Genomic DNA, 15,451 nt, shown 5'->3' with positions numbered 1-15,451 from the left:
TGTCACAGCTGGACAAGAAAGATGTTTGTGCTGCACACCGATCAGTTCAAATGTACATTGATATTTATAGAAATAAAAGTCTTAAAGGTCACATTTTTGCAGTTTGTCATTTCTTAATTATTTTTTTTTTATTATTACTTTTGAAACAGACAAAACAGAAAAATTTACTTGCATTGGCCCTTTTGAGTAAACAGCCACAGATATTGAGGACAGACTAACATACAGTAGATTTATAAAAAATACTATAAGTATAAAATTTGTGATTTAGAACAATAGTTGATTGTACAGTAAATATAACACTCAGGCTGATAGTGTTCATCAGAAATCAGTCCAACAGGTGTACCTGATATGTGAAATGTATAAAACTAACCGCATATGGAATGCTTTAATCAAAAACAAAAAACAATCATTCACAAATTTTGGATTCAAGGATCAGCAGCTCTCATCCAATCCCCCCCACACACACTGTTCATCGGGCATGATACAGCATCTGAGGGAGAAGGATCTGGATTGTTTCACCAGCTACAGGGGGGGAAAGGCTAGGAGGAATCTGCTGCATGTTGAGTGATGAAGAAATGAGTTTCAGACTTTTGCTTTGCTGGTGGGAACGTCGCTGGCAGTGATTCGAGGACCAGCAGCTGCTGGAGTGTAGGGGATTCGTGCTGGTGTCACCTTTTTACCGATGGTCTCAATCTGCAGACAGGAAAACAAACAAACCAAAAAAACCAAAACTTAAATACTTTGGATTTTTACATGATGGAGGGGTTGGAACTTTTTTTTTTTTGTAAATCTTACCTGGAAGCCAAGGCTCTGGAGATGAGGGTGAAGGTGGTCCAGCACTCTGCGGCCATCAAACATGAAAGCCGGCTTCAGCATGTTCTTGTAAATCTTATCGTAGTCCAGTTCCTGTGGTGGGATTAAGCAGATATGACTATTAAAATGTTTTCTCACATATTCCTCAAATACGAAGCATTTAAAAAAAATAAAAGTAGTAGTAAAATGTAACTGGGACCTTAAACATGTCCCACTCTGTGCAGATGACCAATGCATGAGCGCTCTGGCAAGCCTCATAAGGGTCTGATGTCACAGTCACCAACTCAGACACTAAAAATGAAGAACAGTTCAAACAAATTAGTGTTAGTGAGTGCTGCTTTAGTTACTGATAAAGCAACTGAAAGTTACTGAGATCTCAGTGGCATCTAAGAGAAGCAATATCTAATGTGGTTCTCTCTGCTACAGCTGCCACGCCCGCCTGCTCTTCACACCTGCTGTTTGTGAGGGACAGCCAATCAGAAGAGAGGAAAGACAAACACTTTCTGCACCAAGGCCCAGTAAAAGCCAAACAATGATCATTTTGAAATGTGAATTGTACCAAAGTTCAAGAATGAAAATATGGAGCAGGAATGGAGCAAAAACAGGCGATGTTTAAGAAGTTTAGTCGCTTCTGACATGGTGTGTCCCTATCCTATCTTAGGTTCTCTTGAAAATGTCCTTTACACCCACCCAAAGATAACATTGGTGGGTGTAGAGGACATGATATACTTTGTTGGCTTAAATTCTCCCCAACAGACAATTTGAACTATTACAGCACAGTCAGAGTTACAGTTTTATAAATCTTATTAAATACATCCTGGAATTCTGGTTTATTTTCAAGTCCTATCAGATTTTATTATCAGAAAAGGAGTAGTCATTTAATAGTTTTGATCTTAAAGGTGTTTGATTATAACATCATTACCTCTCCTGTCTGCATGTAAAGTGTCAAGCTCGAGCCCGTAACCAGTTTGCTTAGCAATGCCCTGTACAAAGGTAACACCACCCACAGAGCAGCATCTCTATAGCTCACTTATTACCACATTACAATCATGTTTATTTAAGCTGTCTGCAGCCAGGTACTGAAGTGAGCTGAAGGTGTCTTTACACTAAACCACCTGGTTCACTCATACAGACATGAAGTAAATCAGGGTGTTGACAAAAATAAACTACACAATGAGTTTTTCAGTACTGCACTGGAAACTGCAACCTGCAAACTGCACACACACCTCTCTCTGGGTTGTCCTCGGAGATGCTGGGCTGGGAGAGGTCGTGAATGATTTGCTCTTTAAGGACTTTGGGGTCATAGATGAACAGCTTGGCGCCCTCATCCATCAGGTACTTAGAAATGTAGATACTGGACGACTCCCTGGAGTTACACAACACACGTGCACACACGAACACCTTGATGTCAGCTCCAATCGAGGTTACAGTTCACAGATGCACATTAAAGCAGTCAGCAGTGACTCTGCAGGTTTTGTATGTACAAAGAGCAAACCCAGGGTTTGAAATGGGCTCTTCATTATCCTTTCATACACTGAGGTTTATGATTAACAAAAGTTTAACAAAGCCATTTCAAGTGAATCAAAACGGGAAAGAAATGGCCAAAATAAAAGGAGGAGACCCACCTCGTGTCACCCGTGTCCTTTTTGAAGGAGAAGCCCAGCAGGGCGATCTTTTTGCCGGTAACAGTGTTGAAGAGACAGTCGATGATCCTGCAGGCAAACCGTCGTCTTTGGTACTCATTCATGTCGATCACCTTAAAAAAAAATAAAAAATAAAATAAGTGCTACTGTCACTACTCAGTACTAGATGTACAAGTTGTTTAATTGGAAATAAACAGTTATGTCCAAAATGTTCTGCATTGATTCTGCCACAAAATCTCCCTTAGCCTAAGGCGAAGTGTTCAGTCATTCGGGAGAGGCTCTGACTTCAGCCACTACTCCTCCTCATCTAAAGGAGCGTCGCTCTCACCTGCTGCCAATAGGAAGCCACCTCAGGCAGGTTGAGGGCCTCGCACAGATACACCAGATTCAGCACATCCTTCTGGAAACAGCTTCCACCGAAACCTGTACGAGGCATCAGAAACAGCAAAGAGATGAACGGGAAACATTCGTACATGTTCAGCGGATGTGAAAACAAACTGTCTCTCACCTACGCTGGCTTTAAGGAACTTGTTCCCTATTCTCTGGTCCATGCCGATCGCCTTGGCCACTTCCTCCACGTCGGCTCCAGTGGCCTCGCACAGAGCACTGATACTGTTGATGCTGCTGATTCGCTGTGCCAGGAATGCATTAGCTGCCTGCACACAGACACACAGGAATACTTGTTTAGCTCTGTGATAAGGACAAGTACTGTGATAATCACTTACACACTTCTCATACACCAGGCCACTCAGCGATGACAGAAGGAGACTCACAAATCCAATTAAAAAAAGTTTATTTTTTTTATCAAACGAACAAAGACCTGAAATTGAGCCGTGGTGTGTGTAATCAATGTGATCCGTAGTGCAAGTGAATGCACGAGTCAAGAGATGGTGCATTCAAGGACATTTAGTCCAACAAGCAAACCAAGAAGCCACAGAAATCAAATGTGACTCAGGGCAGGAGAGACGCCCAGCAACTAACTCCAAGAGCTTTTATAGAGCACTGGCACTGGGCGAAGATGTTACTGAATGGAAACATTCAGCCAGAGCGCTTCTCAATTTCCTGCATAAAAGGACCGCTTCACAGACAGACTGAAAGGTAGGGTGGAGTGGATCGTCTCACACACATGAAATAAATAACTAAATACAACGTTTTCGCTAAATGAGTAACAACTAGCTGATTAAAATTGATCATAGAAATTAATTGACAGCACAAAGTAAAAGTTGATGTCTTAATAATTTACACAGTTTATTTTCTACAAGCAGAGTTCATCTATCTGACCCTTTTTCCATGTTTTATATACCCTTCAATATACGGATTAAATAAAGAGCAGCTATTTGGAAACAGATTAATAAACACAAATCTAATCTATGTAGTTCTGGTAATTTATTTTTTTATTGACTGTTAAATATTAAAAATATTAATCATGAGATATTTTCCAAGAAAACTGGCCTTTTTTTGCAAACGATTAATAAATTGCTACAACAACCAACAGATTTACGAAACTGTTCTCTGTGGTCGACCTCACCCAGAGGTTCACTCACCAGCTTTGAGAGCTCAGATGACCACGTGTTGGTGGTGATGATGCGCTCCTTGGGGACCCAGTGCTCATATACAGCACACAACGCTCTGATCGCCTTTTGACCTTCAGCAGTCTCATCTCCACCAATCAGGACGCGATCTGGCTCCTTCAGATCCCGCACCGCCGTTCCTTCTGCGAGGAACTCTGGGTTGGACAGCACCTGAAGCGGCAGCACAACTTTAGAAACAAGCAGCTCAGCAAAGGTCGAAGAGCTTTGTTCACGTGACGGTACGCACTTGCAGGTTGAGGCTGGGTTTGGTGTTGGCGTCAAATATCCGTCTAATGCTCTCGGCGGCGCGCACTGGCACCGTACTCTTCTCCGTGACAATCTTGTAGCCGTCGGACATCTCGACAATGCGCCGGGCGCACGCCTCGATGAACTTCAGGTCAGCCGCGCGACCTTTCCCCATCCCGTAAGTCTTTGTTGGGGTGTTCACCTGGAGGAGTGCAAGGAGAGGTGCAGTTTAATTATGTCAGTGGGCCAAACAAGCAAAACCAGTGTGTGATGGAGAACCCTAATGAAATTTTGGTCGATCATTATCGGCCTGTGTTGAACTGTATATTTGGAACAAGATAGAAACTTAATGCAGAAAGGAGAAAAGTGGAGTAAATTAGAAACTGTGTCATTACAGAGCCGTTACACATCACAGCTGAGCAGAACGTGTTCTGCATAGCATGTTACATGCGTTGCTGAGAAGTTAAATAATAAGGCCACAATCTCCTCTTTTAAATACAACTGAAGACTGACAGACATCTTTCACTTATATTCAACCACCGAATATCCAGGATCAGTCGGGCTCTAGGGCTGTGTGTGTGTGGAGCTAAATGATGGACTCACAGAGATAAAGACGAGGTCTGCGTCCCTGATAGCCGAGTCTATGTCTGTGGAAAAAAACAAATTTCTTCCTCTGCATGATTCAACCACCTCCTTCAGTCCAGGCTGAAATGGGAGGAAGTGAGAGGCCGTGTTAGTAAGACAGCAGGAAAAATAAACGTGAAGAGTGCAACACCAGCTCACAGTGACCACTGACTAACCTTAAACTACTCACGATGATGCAATACACCGTGGTCAGAGTTGACGTAGAAAAGTTGCAACACAGTCTGGAAGTAATTTAGGTTTCATTTTGTCCATGAGGTGGAGCAATGTTTAACAAAAACATTTGCCTGGAACTGTTGCCTGGCTACACCTACTCCTTTAACACTTTAATGAATCTGAACACTTTACTGCTTTTCTGAGATGCTGAATATTAATCTCAAGCTGCACATATCAGGATAATAGCCTATGACCTACTCCTGCTTGTTAAAGTTTAACCAGATCTCTAATAATTAATCTTGTCCTACTATCCTCAGCGCCACGTTTTTTGTTTTTTTAAAATAATGGCACGCTACCTCATAAATGGGCAGAGTGTCAGAATTCCAGGCCTTGATTCGGGACTCATTGACGTCCACAACAGTCACTGTGATTTCCGGGCACATCTGGGCGATGACGCTGCATGTTGGGCCTCCTACGTAACCCGCACCAATGCAACAGATCCTCTTTATTTGAAACATCTGGGGAGGACACAACACAGAGCTATAAAGTTATCAAGTGAACACACTTCCCTGCAAATAAAGAGATAAAGTACCCATCAAGCAAGCCTTATTTGTACACATTTCAGTGCTTGCCAACAGCTTATCAGTGGGTTTGCCAGATAAGAAAATAAGAGGAGGGGGTCCCAAGGAGTCCTGGACAGTTTTTGCTCCAAATCACTTAAAAAAAAAAACAATTTATAAGGATTTGAAGATGAAGAGTAAGTAGTAATCGATGATCTCACTCATAATTTCAGCTTCATAACAATACAATCTTTGTCAACAAAATCTTTTTTTAAAAATGAATTTGCTATCATGAAAGTCGGTATGTATATGAAAAAACATGAAAAAACTGTGGCTCAAATAGTCGAGGACAAAACATTTTAACAGCATCTCAAACATATTTCTAATAGTTTAAACGTTATAGATCCAGTTTCTCTGCAGATGATGACTGGAATATTAGTGCATAAGAAGCAAGTAAAACGCTACCATCCAACTATCAAAATAACAGAAAATTACAGTAATGACTAGTTCCGTCACAGGAAAATAATTGCTTTGCTGATGCCTCAACTTTACAAGTCAGGTAAGCTGATTCCCTGTTACACTCAGAGGGGAGTGGCTCCTCCCAAATAATTAGATTTTCTGTCTAAAATCCTCCTCGGGAGTACTTCACCTCCTCGGTGGTGCCGCGGTAATAGTTGCCAGGTGCACAGTTGTAGCCTGGTGGAATATAAAGAGCCTTTTATTGCAGCTCAGCCACGTCAAGCAGAGATGAAAAATGAGCCCTTTATCGGTGATGCCTTTCACTTAGTTCGCGTTGATGTGGCACATCGACAGGAGAACGATGAAGCTACTTTAAGTTCTGTTCCTTCAAACAGGGAGAACTAAACACGAAAATGAATGAGTGGGTAAGTGTTTGTTGTCAGCGGGTTAGCTAACGGTTCGTTACCTCTGCCAGCTCGACAGTCTCTGAACTTCAGTAATGCGCAGACTGTGTTAGCTCTTCCGCTAAATGTGTCCTGTCCCGGCGTCAAACCCACGGCCACGGTTCCGTTACACACGATAAATGAAAGCAAACCAGAGCTCGACGTATAAAAACCACACCAATGAAATCTCTGCAACAACTTTCCTCACCTGGACCTCAACCTAAAGTGAAGCGCTTCTTCGGAGAAACCACTATTTATTTACTGGTCAGACTTCCGGCATCATACCTTCAAAGTAAAAGCATTTTACACCGTTATATAGAGAGCTGTGGTTAGAAGTTTACAGTCATCATGGACATGAATGTCATGGTAATTGTTCTTTTTCCGAGATGAAATAATTGTATAGTATCCATCTTTCATGACTTAAGACAGCAAATATTCGACTGACCAATTCTCAGAACAATGCAAAGCTCCATGGAACTCAGTGGAGATCTAAAAGGGAGAATCATAGCTTCATAGTCAGGAAGGTCTCTTAGAGCCACTTCTAAACAACTGCAGATTCCAGGGTGATTAGTTCAAATAATTGCACAAATTATTCAAACGTGTTCAGCAACAACCCAGAGACCACTAAGAATCAAGCCTGCCATTAAGAACTGCTGGAATATCAACCCCCTAACCTCAACCCTGTTGAAAATTTGTGAACTACAGTTAAAAGTCAACTCCATGCCAGGAAAGCAACCAATTTAAAGTTGTTTTTTTAAACCATGTTTAGAATTCTGTCAAATAAATGAAAGAAGCTTGAAGCATTTCTGAGATGCTGTATTTGAATCTCAAAGGTGAGCATATCAATACAGCCTATGACCAACTGCTGCTAGTTAAAGCTTTACCAGATCTCTAACAATTAATCCTGTCCGACTATCCTCATATCAGCTTTTTAGATAATGGTATTATGAATGAGAATTAACGGGACCCATTGACCTCCACAACAGTCACCGTGATCTCTGGGCACATCTGGGCGATGACTCTGCATTTTGGGCCTCCTACATGTCAGTTAATTCTCTAATTCCATTTGAGCTGTGAAAATAGGAGCCTGTGTAAAACAATTATTCAATATTTAGTTAAATCCCCAGAATTAAAACAGGAAGTCTGCACCTCAAAATCTACTGTGGTGGTGTACAGAGGCAAAATACAAAAACCTGTCTTCCTCCAAATACTTATAAACATAACTGTGGGTGAGAAGTTATTAAGTAATTACTGAAATGCCCTTACAATACAAAAAATAAATAAATCATTTGCAGGTTTGTGAGTTCTTCTTAACCAGAAGACAAAAATAAACATTAAAAGGGAATCAGCAAAAACAACAACAACAATGTTAAACTGCTTTACTGCACATTCTCATGTTAAGCCCTAATTGTCTGTTGTTTTATTGAAAATTTTATCTTAACTTTTAATTCTAAGTTGTTTTTCAACTGTAATTTCAATCATAATATGATATTTAATTGGGTGTAACGTGTCCTTGAGTGCCTGTAAAGGGCCTTTAAATACATTCATTATTATTATCATCATTATTATTATTATTATTACATGCTAAAGCATAAACATATTTATAAAAATAATCAAATACAATTTTAAAAAATTAAATACATGAATTTTTCCTTGACATATCACAAAATCATTCTGTCCCACAACTGTTTCCAATTTTGCAAACATCTGAGTTAGAAAACATATAAAAATATAAACACACACTAGATCTGCTGTCTAATACAAAATCATATGAAAGTAGCTATCAGAGAACAACATACATTACAAACTTGCATTTGCAAAAACATGTAACATAGCACCAACAGACATTACACGGGTGTTATGTTACATTTTATTCGTCATCTTCGAAACGGTATGGTTTTATTTGGGGGGCTCCATGGTGGAGGTGGGCTGTCTCCGAGTATCTCTTGTATCCGTCTCTCTTCTCTGCGTCTCTTCTGCTCTAGATCTTTCCTTGCCTAAAGAACAACAAGAAAATCTGTGACACTAGCCACAAGGACAAGGACTGCTCACACATACAATATATTCAAAAATACTAGATTTGTACACCTGATAACAACGCCTTATACAACCAGAAATTAAGAAGACCGTGGGACAGTGGTGTGAACCTCATATTTAACTTAATAAAAGTTCAAATCAATTATGTATGTAACGGGTACTGACAGGGATGATGTGATCTCGTCTCTATAAATTAGTCTGAACATCGAGGGGGAAGATGGACTTCAGGCAGACAAAACAAAGCTCTGAGTCAAAGATCACGCCCATTATGATCTCAAGACACGTGTACAATTTCATAACTGTGGTCATGCTGTGAAAGCTCTATGAAATGGAGAGAGTTACTGCGCTACGAGTCACGCACATCCAAGGCAACACAACAAAAAACTCCGAGGTCAGGAAATGATTAATCAAAGAGGGAGTAAGGCTGGATATACAATACTGGGCAAAAGTCTTGAGCCATACCTGGTGCAATACCAACAAGCTTGAAAGTCAATATTTCATACGAATACTTTTATTACTGCATGGTGATCCACAAGAAAAAACAAAGAAATCCTCTAAAAATGAGTTCAAAAATGTCCAGCAGACCTTCAGAAAGCCTGGAGATTTATCACTCAACGCCAAGTCTGGCTCCTTGGAAGCAAAATATAAACAAATGAGGGATGGATCAACAGTTTTGCACAGTACTGTACATATTTAATTTGAGCTTTATGTGTAAAATGCAGGCTCATTTGGCCAAAAAGTTACACAAACAAAAAATATATTTAGATGCTGATTTAATCTACAATCTATATAACGTAAGGTTCTGATCTTATTAAGCTATCACACTTTTTTTTATTTTAAAAACTTTCAGAAAAAATTCTCAGAAACAGAATGAGGTAAAAGCATTAAATCAGAAGAAATTCACAACATTTTCATTAAAGATATGCTGAAACAGTTGGTTGAACGTTCAGATTTCCCCCTCCTGAGCAGTGAAATCTGTCAGTGCCATCTAAGTAGTCACAAAAGAAGAGTTCACACTGGAGCCTGGTCGCGACTGCTAAGCGAGAGACCATCTGTCTCATGAACAAAAAAGGATGCGGCGAGCAGCACCTCAGATGCTGGTAATAATCATTAATAATTCTACTTACCAGCCAGTTTTCATACACCTCTAAAGCCATTTTATCTCTTTCTTCCTTCATGTATTTCTCCTCCTCCGCTTTATTTTTGATTTCTTTGCGCTCTGACGTGAATTTGTCATCGATAACTTCTTTCTTCTTTTCACACCTTAATCATGTTTAAAAAGAGGATTAAAAAATCAGTATACATGACTTTTCTGTGAGGTTTTTAGAAATAAACAGTGGATGAAGATCTGAGCTTTGACTGCCATCTGGTGGGCGATATTTTTCAACCCGGCACCACAGCTGTTACAAGTTTTATTAAACATATATGCACATTTAAATCTATGTATTACCACCACTAAAAGCAAAGCTCAGTCATCTTTTGGATCTGTTGTTCAGACCATTCTGCAAAAAATGAATTCTCAGTGCCTTAAAAAAAGAGATATCTCTTTTCATCACCTTTAAATAAATGGGACAAATTAATAATGAATGATTTCCACTCACCAGTTAGAAAAGGCAGACCTGCTGTCCCTTTTTCTCACCTCCTCCTGTTCTTTGTTTTTAAGCTTCAATTTATTTTCAGCCTCCTTTTGTTTTCTGTAATTCTCTTTTAGCAGATGATCATGGTCACGTTTCCATTTCTCAAACACCTTTAATTGTTATTAAAATACCAAATTAACCTCACGGATACACACAAGCAATCTCATTATAGGTGTCAGAGTGATGTATGCTTTTACCTGTTGAGCAGTCTGCCTTTTTTCTTCTTTCTCCTCAGCTGCTTTTTGTTCTTTTCTAATCACAGCTTCCTTCTCTTTGGCCTTAGATTTGAGGCTTTCTGCCTTCTTTTTCTTCCAAGCCTCATAGAACGCAACAGCATCTTCTTTTTTAGCCTCCTCTTCCTGTTTGTTTTTTGAAAAAAATTGAAGAGCATCCATGTAATCTTTAAAGCTTGTAAGGTGCTCTGTAGTTTGTCTAAAACACAGATGACTCACCTTTTCCTTTTTTTCTTTCAACATGGCCTCTTTCTTCTTCAGTTGCATGTTCTCCCTCGACTTTTCCTTCTTCTTTTTGAGCCATTCCTTGTAAAAGTGAGGGTGGATTTTACTGGACTGAGAATGTGCTTTTGATACTCTGAGGCCCGCTTAACACATACACACATTCATTCAAATCTAAATGTTCAATGTGCAGTACATTGTTTTCTCCCAACAACTCACACGATTACGAAACACTCTTTTAATTTAGATTAGTAAAACCACTGCTACTCTATATTTAGCTGCATGGTTCTTCGGAGCAGTGCTGAGTAAGGTTTTCATTGTCTTTTACACACAGACTTTTAACTGTAGATATAAGGGTACGTCACAGTGCTTTTCTCCACTGCATGGCTGACAATGTAAAAAAAACTAGAAAAGACAACACCCTCAGAACCACACCGACCTGATAAATGGCAGCTCGGAGGGAATCTGCTTCTTGTGGCTGAGACTCTTGTAAAGAGACTTTACGGTCCAGAACTTTGAGAGACCCCAAATACTTGGACTCCACTTTCCTGGAGCATGCACTCTGAGATCTTGGAGTGGTCTTAGAGTGAGAACTCAAAGTCCTAATTTAAACAAAACAACAACAGAAAGGCCAGCTAAGTGATCAGGTCTGCTTCACACATAGAGCTCTGCTACTGCAGCTTGATTACCAACCTTGCTTCAACAGATTCCTCAGAGACATGAGAGAGATGAGCTGAGGGATCTCCTGAGCATCCCTGGAAGACAACAATGCACAGACTGAGCTCTTAGACTCTTGAAATGGAAGCAACCGGACTTGATTTTGGTTCGTGAAGATGTTTGACCTCTCATCCACAAGGCTTCTTCTATGTGTTCAATCTGGAATGCAGCGTAATGACGCATGCCTTGATTCATACCTTCAGACCCTCATGTGACCTTTAATAATTACAAGGTGGGTCAACAACTCTCAGGACCACCTCCAAGAGGACGACCTCGCTATAGGTTAAATACACAGAATTCTCCATCAGTTTTTAGAACATAAGAAGCCTCTTAGATGACATGTGTAACGTCTTCACAAACCTACAAAACAGTCCTGTTGCCTCAACTCAAGCGCTTAAGACTACCATCAGCCGAGTGACTGAAAACCCACACAAACTGAAGCTGGAGCTCTCCTCAGAATAAGCTGTGATTCATTAAAAAAAACTAAACTTCACAGCGACGTTACACAGTGCAGAATATGTCTTACAGTAAATTCTTCAAATGATGTGGAGTAGTTCCTCTCCTGCTCTTTGCTGTCATCAGAAATAAAGCCATCTAAAACAATAAAACAAATATTAAGAGCATTAATTAGACATGTAGCAAAAATATTGGTTATTTTCTTTTGACTTTTTAATGATTATTATAATGTGGAGTGATTGATTTTTCTCCCACAGTAGGTTTAAAAAATATATATATATATATATATATATTTAAACAACACATTTTTCTACATTTTTCTAAAGTCCAGATTTTAATGAATATTTTTTGTGTTAAATTTTGCTGCCCAAGTCAGTGCATAACTAATCAATAATTGCATGCAAACTCCAATACCTATAAATATAAAAGTATTTTTATTCTCCTCTTCCTTACGATTTGCTAACGTCACACCATATTATCTGTAGTTGCCCTTTTTTAAATGTCCTGAATAAAAAGAAAAAAAGGTTTTGAAGATTTTTTTTGTGATCATTACCTTTCGATCCAGAATCAACAGTGGACTTTGTGAGGAGTGCAGACCGTGCACTCTTATTTGAAGAGGGTGAAACTGTGTGGTCTCCTTCTGTCCACTATGATGAAACAACATCACAAACATCCTCTGATTATGAAAAGTTTCATTTTAGTTTGCAGCTTAAAACACTGATTAACAAAGCACAGCTGGACTGCAGCTCCTTACAGCTATGGTGCCAGATGTATCAGTTGAGAGAGGAATTGATACAGAAGAAGTCTGAGGCCTGCTGAGATCCTGAAAGTCTTCAGCTGGCTTCTCTGAAGTGTGAAAGCTCAATCTTAGGGTCCTTTGCCGGGGTTTAGGTCTTGGTGGCTCCCTCTCTGAAACACTATCTGAATGGTGACAGGTGTAAATCTAAATGTAAAATCTGCACTGATTCCTGATAGCAGTATTGTGTATTAAACTAAACAGACCTGCTGAAGCTGTGTGGTTCAGGTCACATGTTGATAACTGTGAAGTCTGTGAGCTTTCTTCAGCAGCAGAGCCGCTCTTTTGCTCTGGCCCTGGAGTTTCCACCACGCTGCTGTCAGATGGTAACGGTAAAGGCATGTCCAGGAGAGTATCGTCTGATGTTTGGTATGACAGAGATTTACTTGAGCTTTCTCTTGTGATCTGAGGATCAGCTGAATCCACACGAGCATTTTTAAACTGTGCGTCATCTGTGGAGCGTTGTGAAGATGCTGACCCATTAGAACTATCACGTGCAGCCGTGTGTGAGTCTAGGGGCTCGTTTTTTTCTTGTGACTCTGACGCAGTGGTGCTGTTGGAGGGAGAGCTGATTCTTTTTGTTTTCAGGAATGAAACTTTCTTTGTCCTCCTGTGTTTGTCTTCATCATCTGAGAGGTCAAAGTTGTTAATGATTTTGGCTTTATTCTTCCCAGCTTTGAGAGGATCTGTCTTCTTTTTTCTTAATTTAAGGAGTCTGTTTAAAAAATCTGAAAAACAAAAAGATAAACTGTCAACACACACACTGTTGTTGTTGTTGTTTTTAATCAATCATCTTCTTCCCTCCCACCCTACCCCTAGCATCCCTTTCTGTCACACCAACCCTCTACATGTCCTCCTTCACTTACATCTAGGCAGCTCTACCTGCAGCATCCACTATCCCTCCTGTGCATGTCTTCAAACCATCTCAACCTTCTCTCTAGCTTTGTCTCCTGACAGCCTAACCCAAGCTGTCAATCTCAGTCGCTCCCATTGAAAATCCCAACATCTCCAGCTCTGCCACCTCCAGCTCCACTTCCAGTCTATTTTTCAGTATAACGCTCTCTAAACCATGCATCACAGCAGGTCTTACGTCCATCTTTTAAGCCTTCCCTTTAACCTTCGCTACTATCCCTCTGTAACAAATGAACTACTCCATTCACTTAGAGTCCTTTTTAGATATAATAACTCTTTTTCGTTATACCATCTTCATCTTCTTCGAAGTCATCAGAGTAGGTGTACTGATCTGTCTTGGCTTTGGTCGCCCTGGCAGAGACAGCAGCCTGGAGTTCATCCTAAAGCGACATAATTTCAGGTTAACATGATTCTCCTTTAATAATCAGGTTTAACTGAGCCGCTCATTTCTTATTTTGTTTAGAAACGGTCCTTACCTGAAATGTTGTTCTTTTAGATGTTTTCGGACTTTTTGAATAAGCAAGAGTCCCGTACTCCTGCTCGGTCATCCTAAAGCTGTAAACAGCTCCCTAAAATGCTAGCTGGGGTTCATTCGCTCGAGCTAATTAGCCTCTAAACACGTTATTAACCTCCCGTGCTGCTCTTCAAGCTTAATCACCTATTCTATACATATTTTTATGCCGATGTATAATGATACACGAGACCCTAAAGTCACGCTAGCATACTGAAGATACTGTGGGCTAGCGAAGTTGTTGATGGTAACCCAGGGAAACAGACGGACAGTTCCGTTTTAGCACTGCGCATGCTTAGAAGACTTAGGACAAGACTTGTTTCGGAAGGAATATGTTTGTTTATTTAATTATTAAAATGTCTAAACTATTGTGTTCAGTGCTTGGGAGACATGATTCATAGTTTTATAGTCCAAAGTTTATTTAAAGGTAACAAGAAGGCTAATTAGAGATAGACTATTTAAAACCTTCCTGCCGTGTTCAGGTCAAATCTGACCGATTTACAAATGTAAAAACTCATAACTATTGTGTTTTACATCCGATTTCCTTGAGGACTTGTGGCATCCTCCACACGATGCACTTGAACATCTAAAAGTGATGAGCACCTCTTTCGTTGAATTTTGAGTTTTTTAGGAAATTAATGGGAATCCACCCCTCACGCCCCTTTGGCCTCTGACCCCCTGAATACCTCACTGAATGGCCAAGTGAATGACCACTGAACGACCCACTGACCCACCCACTGAACTGAATCTGGTGGTGAAAAATGTTTCTTATGTTAATTTAAGAGCTGTTAAAACTGGCTGGTCACTTGTGACCAGAACACTACATGTAAGGGAAGGGGGGTTGCACACAACCAGAGGGCTATATAGCAAAAACACAATGAAGGAATTTTATGTGAAAAAATACTGTAACGTCAGAAGTTATCTACTTTATTTACCCAGTCTAGCCTCAAATTGATATTAATAAGGACCACTTTTTTTTTTGAATAAGTGATTTAATTATCAAGAGGAGTAATCACATAAATAATAATGGATTGGATTTATATAGCCCTTTTCAAGGCACCCAAAGCGCTTTGCAATACCACTATTCATTCACTCTCACATTCATACACTGGTGGAGGCAGCTACAGTTGTAGCCACAGCTGCTCTGGGGCAGACTGACAGAAGCGAGGCTGCCATATCGCGCCATCGGCCCCTCTGGCCAACACCAGTAGGCGGTAGGGTAAAGTGTCTTGCCCAAGGACACAACGACCAGGACAGAGAGCCCAGGGATCAAACCGGCGACCTTCCGGTTACAGATGCGATTTCCAACCCCCTGAGCTACGGTTAACATTGTTAAAATTTATTTTGAAAATACCTTAACTAGAGAGAGCCTAATCTTTAAGGATGACAAACACATA

At 40.2% G+C, this 15,451-nt stretch overlaps 2 protein-coding genes across 2 annotated transcripts; both read right to left on the bottom strand.

Annotated features, from left to right (window-relative positions):
* Positions 1-70: 70 nt before the first annotated feature.
* Positions 71-6,777, bottom strand: ugdh (UDP-glucose 6-dehydrogenase). The gene is made up of 12 exons (XM_085409932.1): positions 6,557-6,777; positions 5,428-5,589; positions 4,877-4,978; positions 4,275-4,475; positions 4,001-4,198; positions 2,965-3,112; positions 2,785-2,879; positions 2,439-2,569; positions 2,040-2,179; positions 1,013-1,104; positions 796-906; positions 71-693 (listed from the first exon to the last, which is right to left on the bottom strand). The coding sequence occupies exons 2-12, from the start codon at positions 5,587-5,589 to the stop codon at positions 583-585; spliced, it is 1,491 nt and encodes a 496-aa protein (XP_085266058.1). The 5' UTR covers positions 6,557-6,777; the 3' UTR covers positions 71-582.
* A 468-nt stretch (positions 6,778-7,245) lies between these two features.
* map9 (microtubule-associated protein 9) lies at positions 7,246-14,334 on the bottom strand. The gene is made up of 13 exons (XM_085409931.1): positions 14,020-14,334; positions 13,833-13,923; positions 12,838-13,359; positions 12,590-12,756; positions 12,389-12,482; positions 11,906-11,973; positions 11,356-11,417; positions 11,102-11,264; positions 10,660-10,746; positions 10,405-10,566; positions 10,172-10,317; positions 9,698-9,833; positions 7,246-8,530 (listed from the first exon to the last, which is right to left on the bottom strand). Exons 1-13 carry the CDS (start codon positions 14,089-14,091, stop codon positions 8,411-8,413), a joined length of 1,890 nt encoding a protein of 629 aa, XP_085266057.1. The 5' UTR covers positions 14,092-14,334; the 3' UTR covers positions 7,246-8,410.
* Between the last annotated feature and the right edge of the window lie 1,117 nt (positions 14,335-15,451).

This window comes from Rhamphochromis longiceps, linkage group LG6, assembly GCF_057381845.1.
Source record: "Rhamphochromis longiceps isolate RC_006_pf linkage group LG6, R_longiceps_female_GT1.1, whole genome shotgun sequence".
Taxonomy (NCBI): domain Eukaryota; kingdom Metazoa; phylum Chordata; class Actinopteri; order Cichliformes; family Cichlidae; genus Rhamphochromis; species Rhamphochromis longiceps.
This window is presented reverse-complemented; position numbering and strand designations above follow the sequence as displayed.

Coding starts and splice junctions, on each gene's coding strand:
- ugdh (XM_085409932.1), bottom strand. CDS start 5,589: ATGTTTCAAATAAAGAGGATCTGTTGCATTGGTGCGGGTTACGTAGGA. Junction 4,199..4,274: donor AACCCAGCCTCAACCTGCAA/GTGCGTACCGTC, acceptor CTGCCGCTTCAG/GTGCTGTCCAACCCAGAGTT. Junction 3,113..4,000: donor CATCTGAGCTCTCAAAGCTG/GTGAGTGAACCT, acceptor GTCTGTGTGCAG/GCAGCTAATGCATTCCTGGC.
- map9 (XM_085409931.1), bottom strand. CDS start 14,091: ATGACCGAGCAGGAGTACGGGACTCTTGCTTATTCAAAAAGTCCGAAA. Junction 12,757..12,837: donor GAACCACACAGCTTCAGCAG/GTCTGTTTAGTT, acceptor GTCACCATTCAG/ATAGTGTTTCAGAGAGGGAG. Junction 12,483..12,589: donor ATACATCTGGCACCATAGCT/GTAAGGAGCTGC, acceptor GTTTCATCATAG/TGGACAGAAGGAGACCACAC.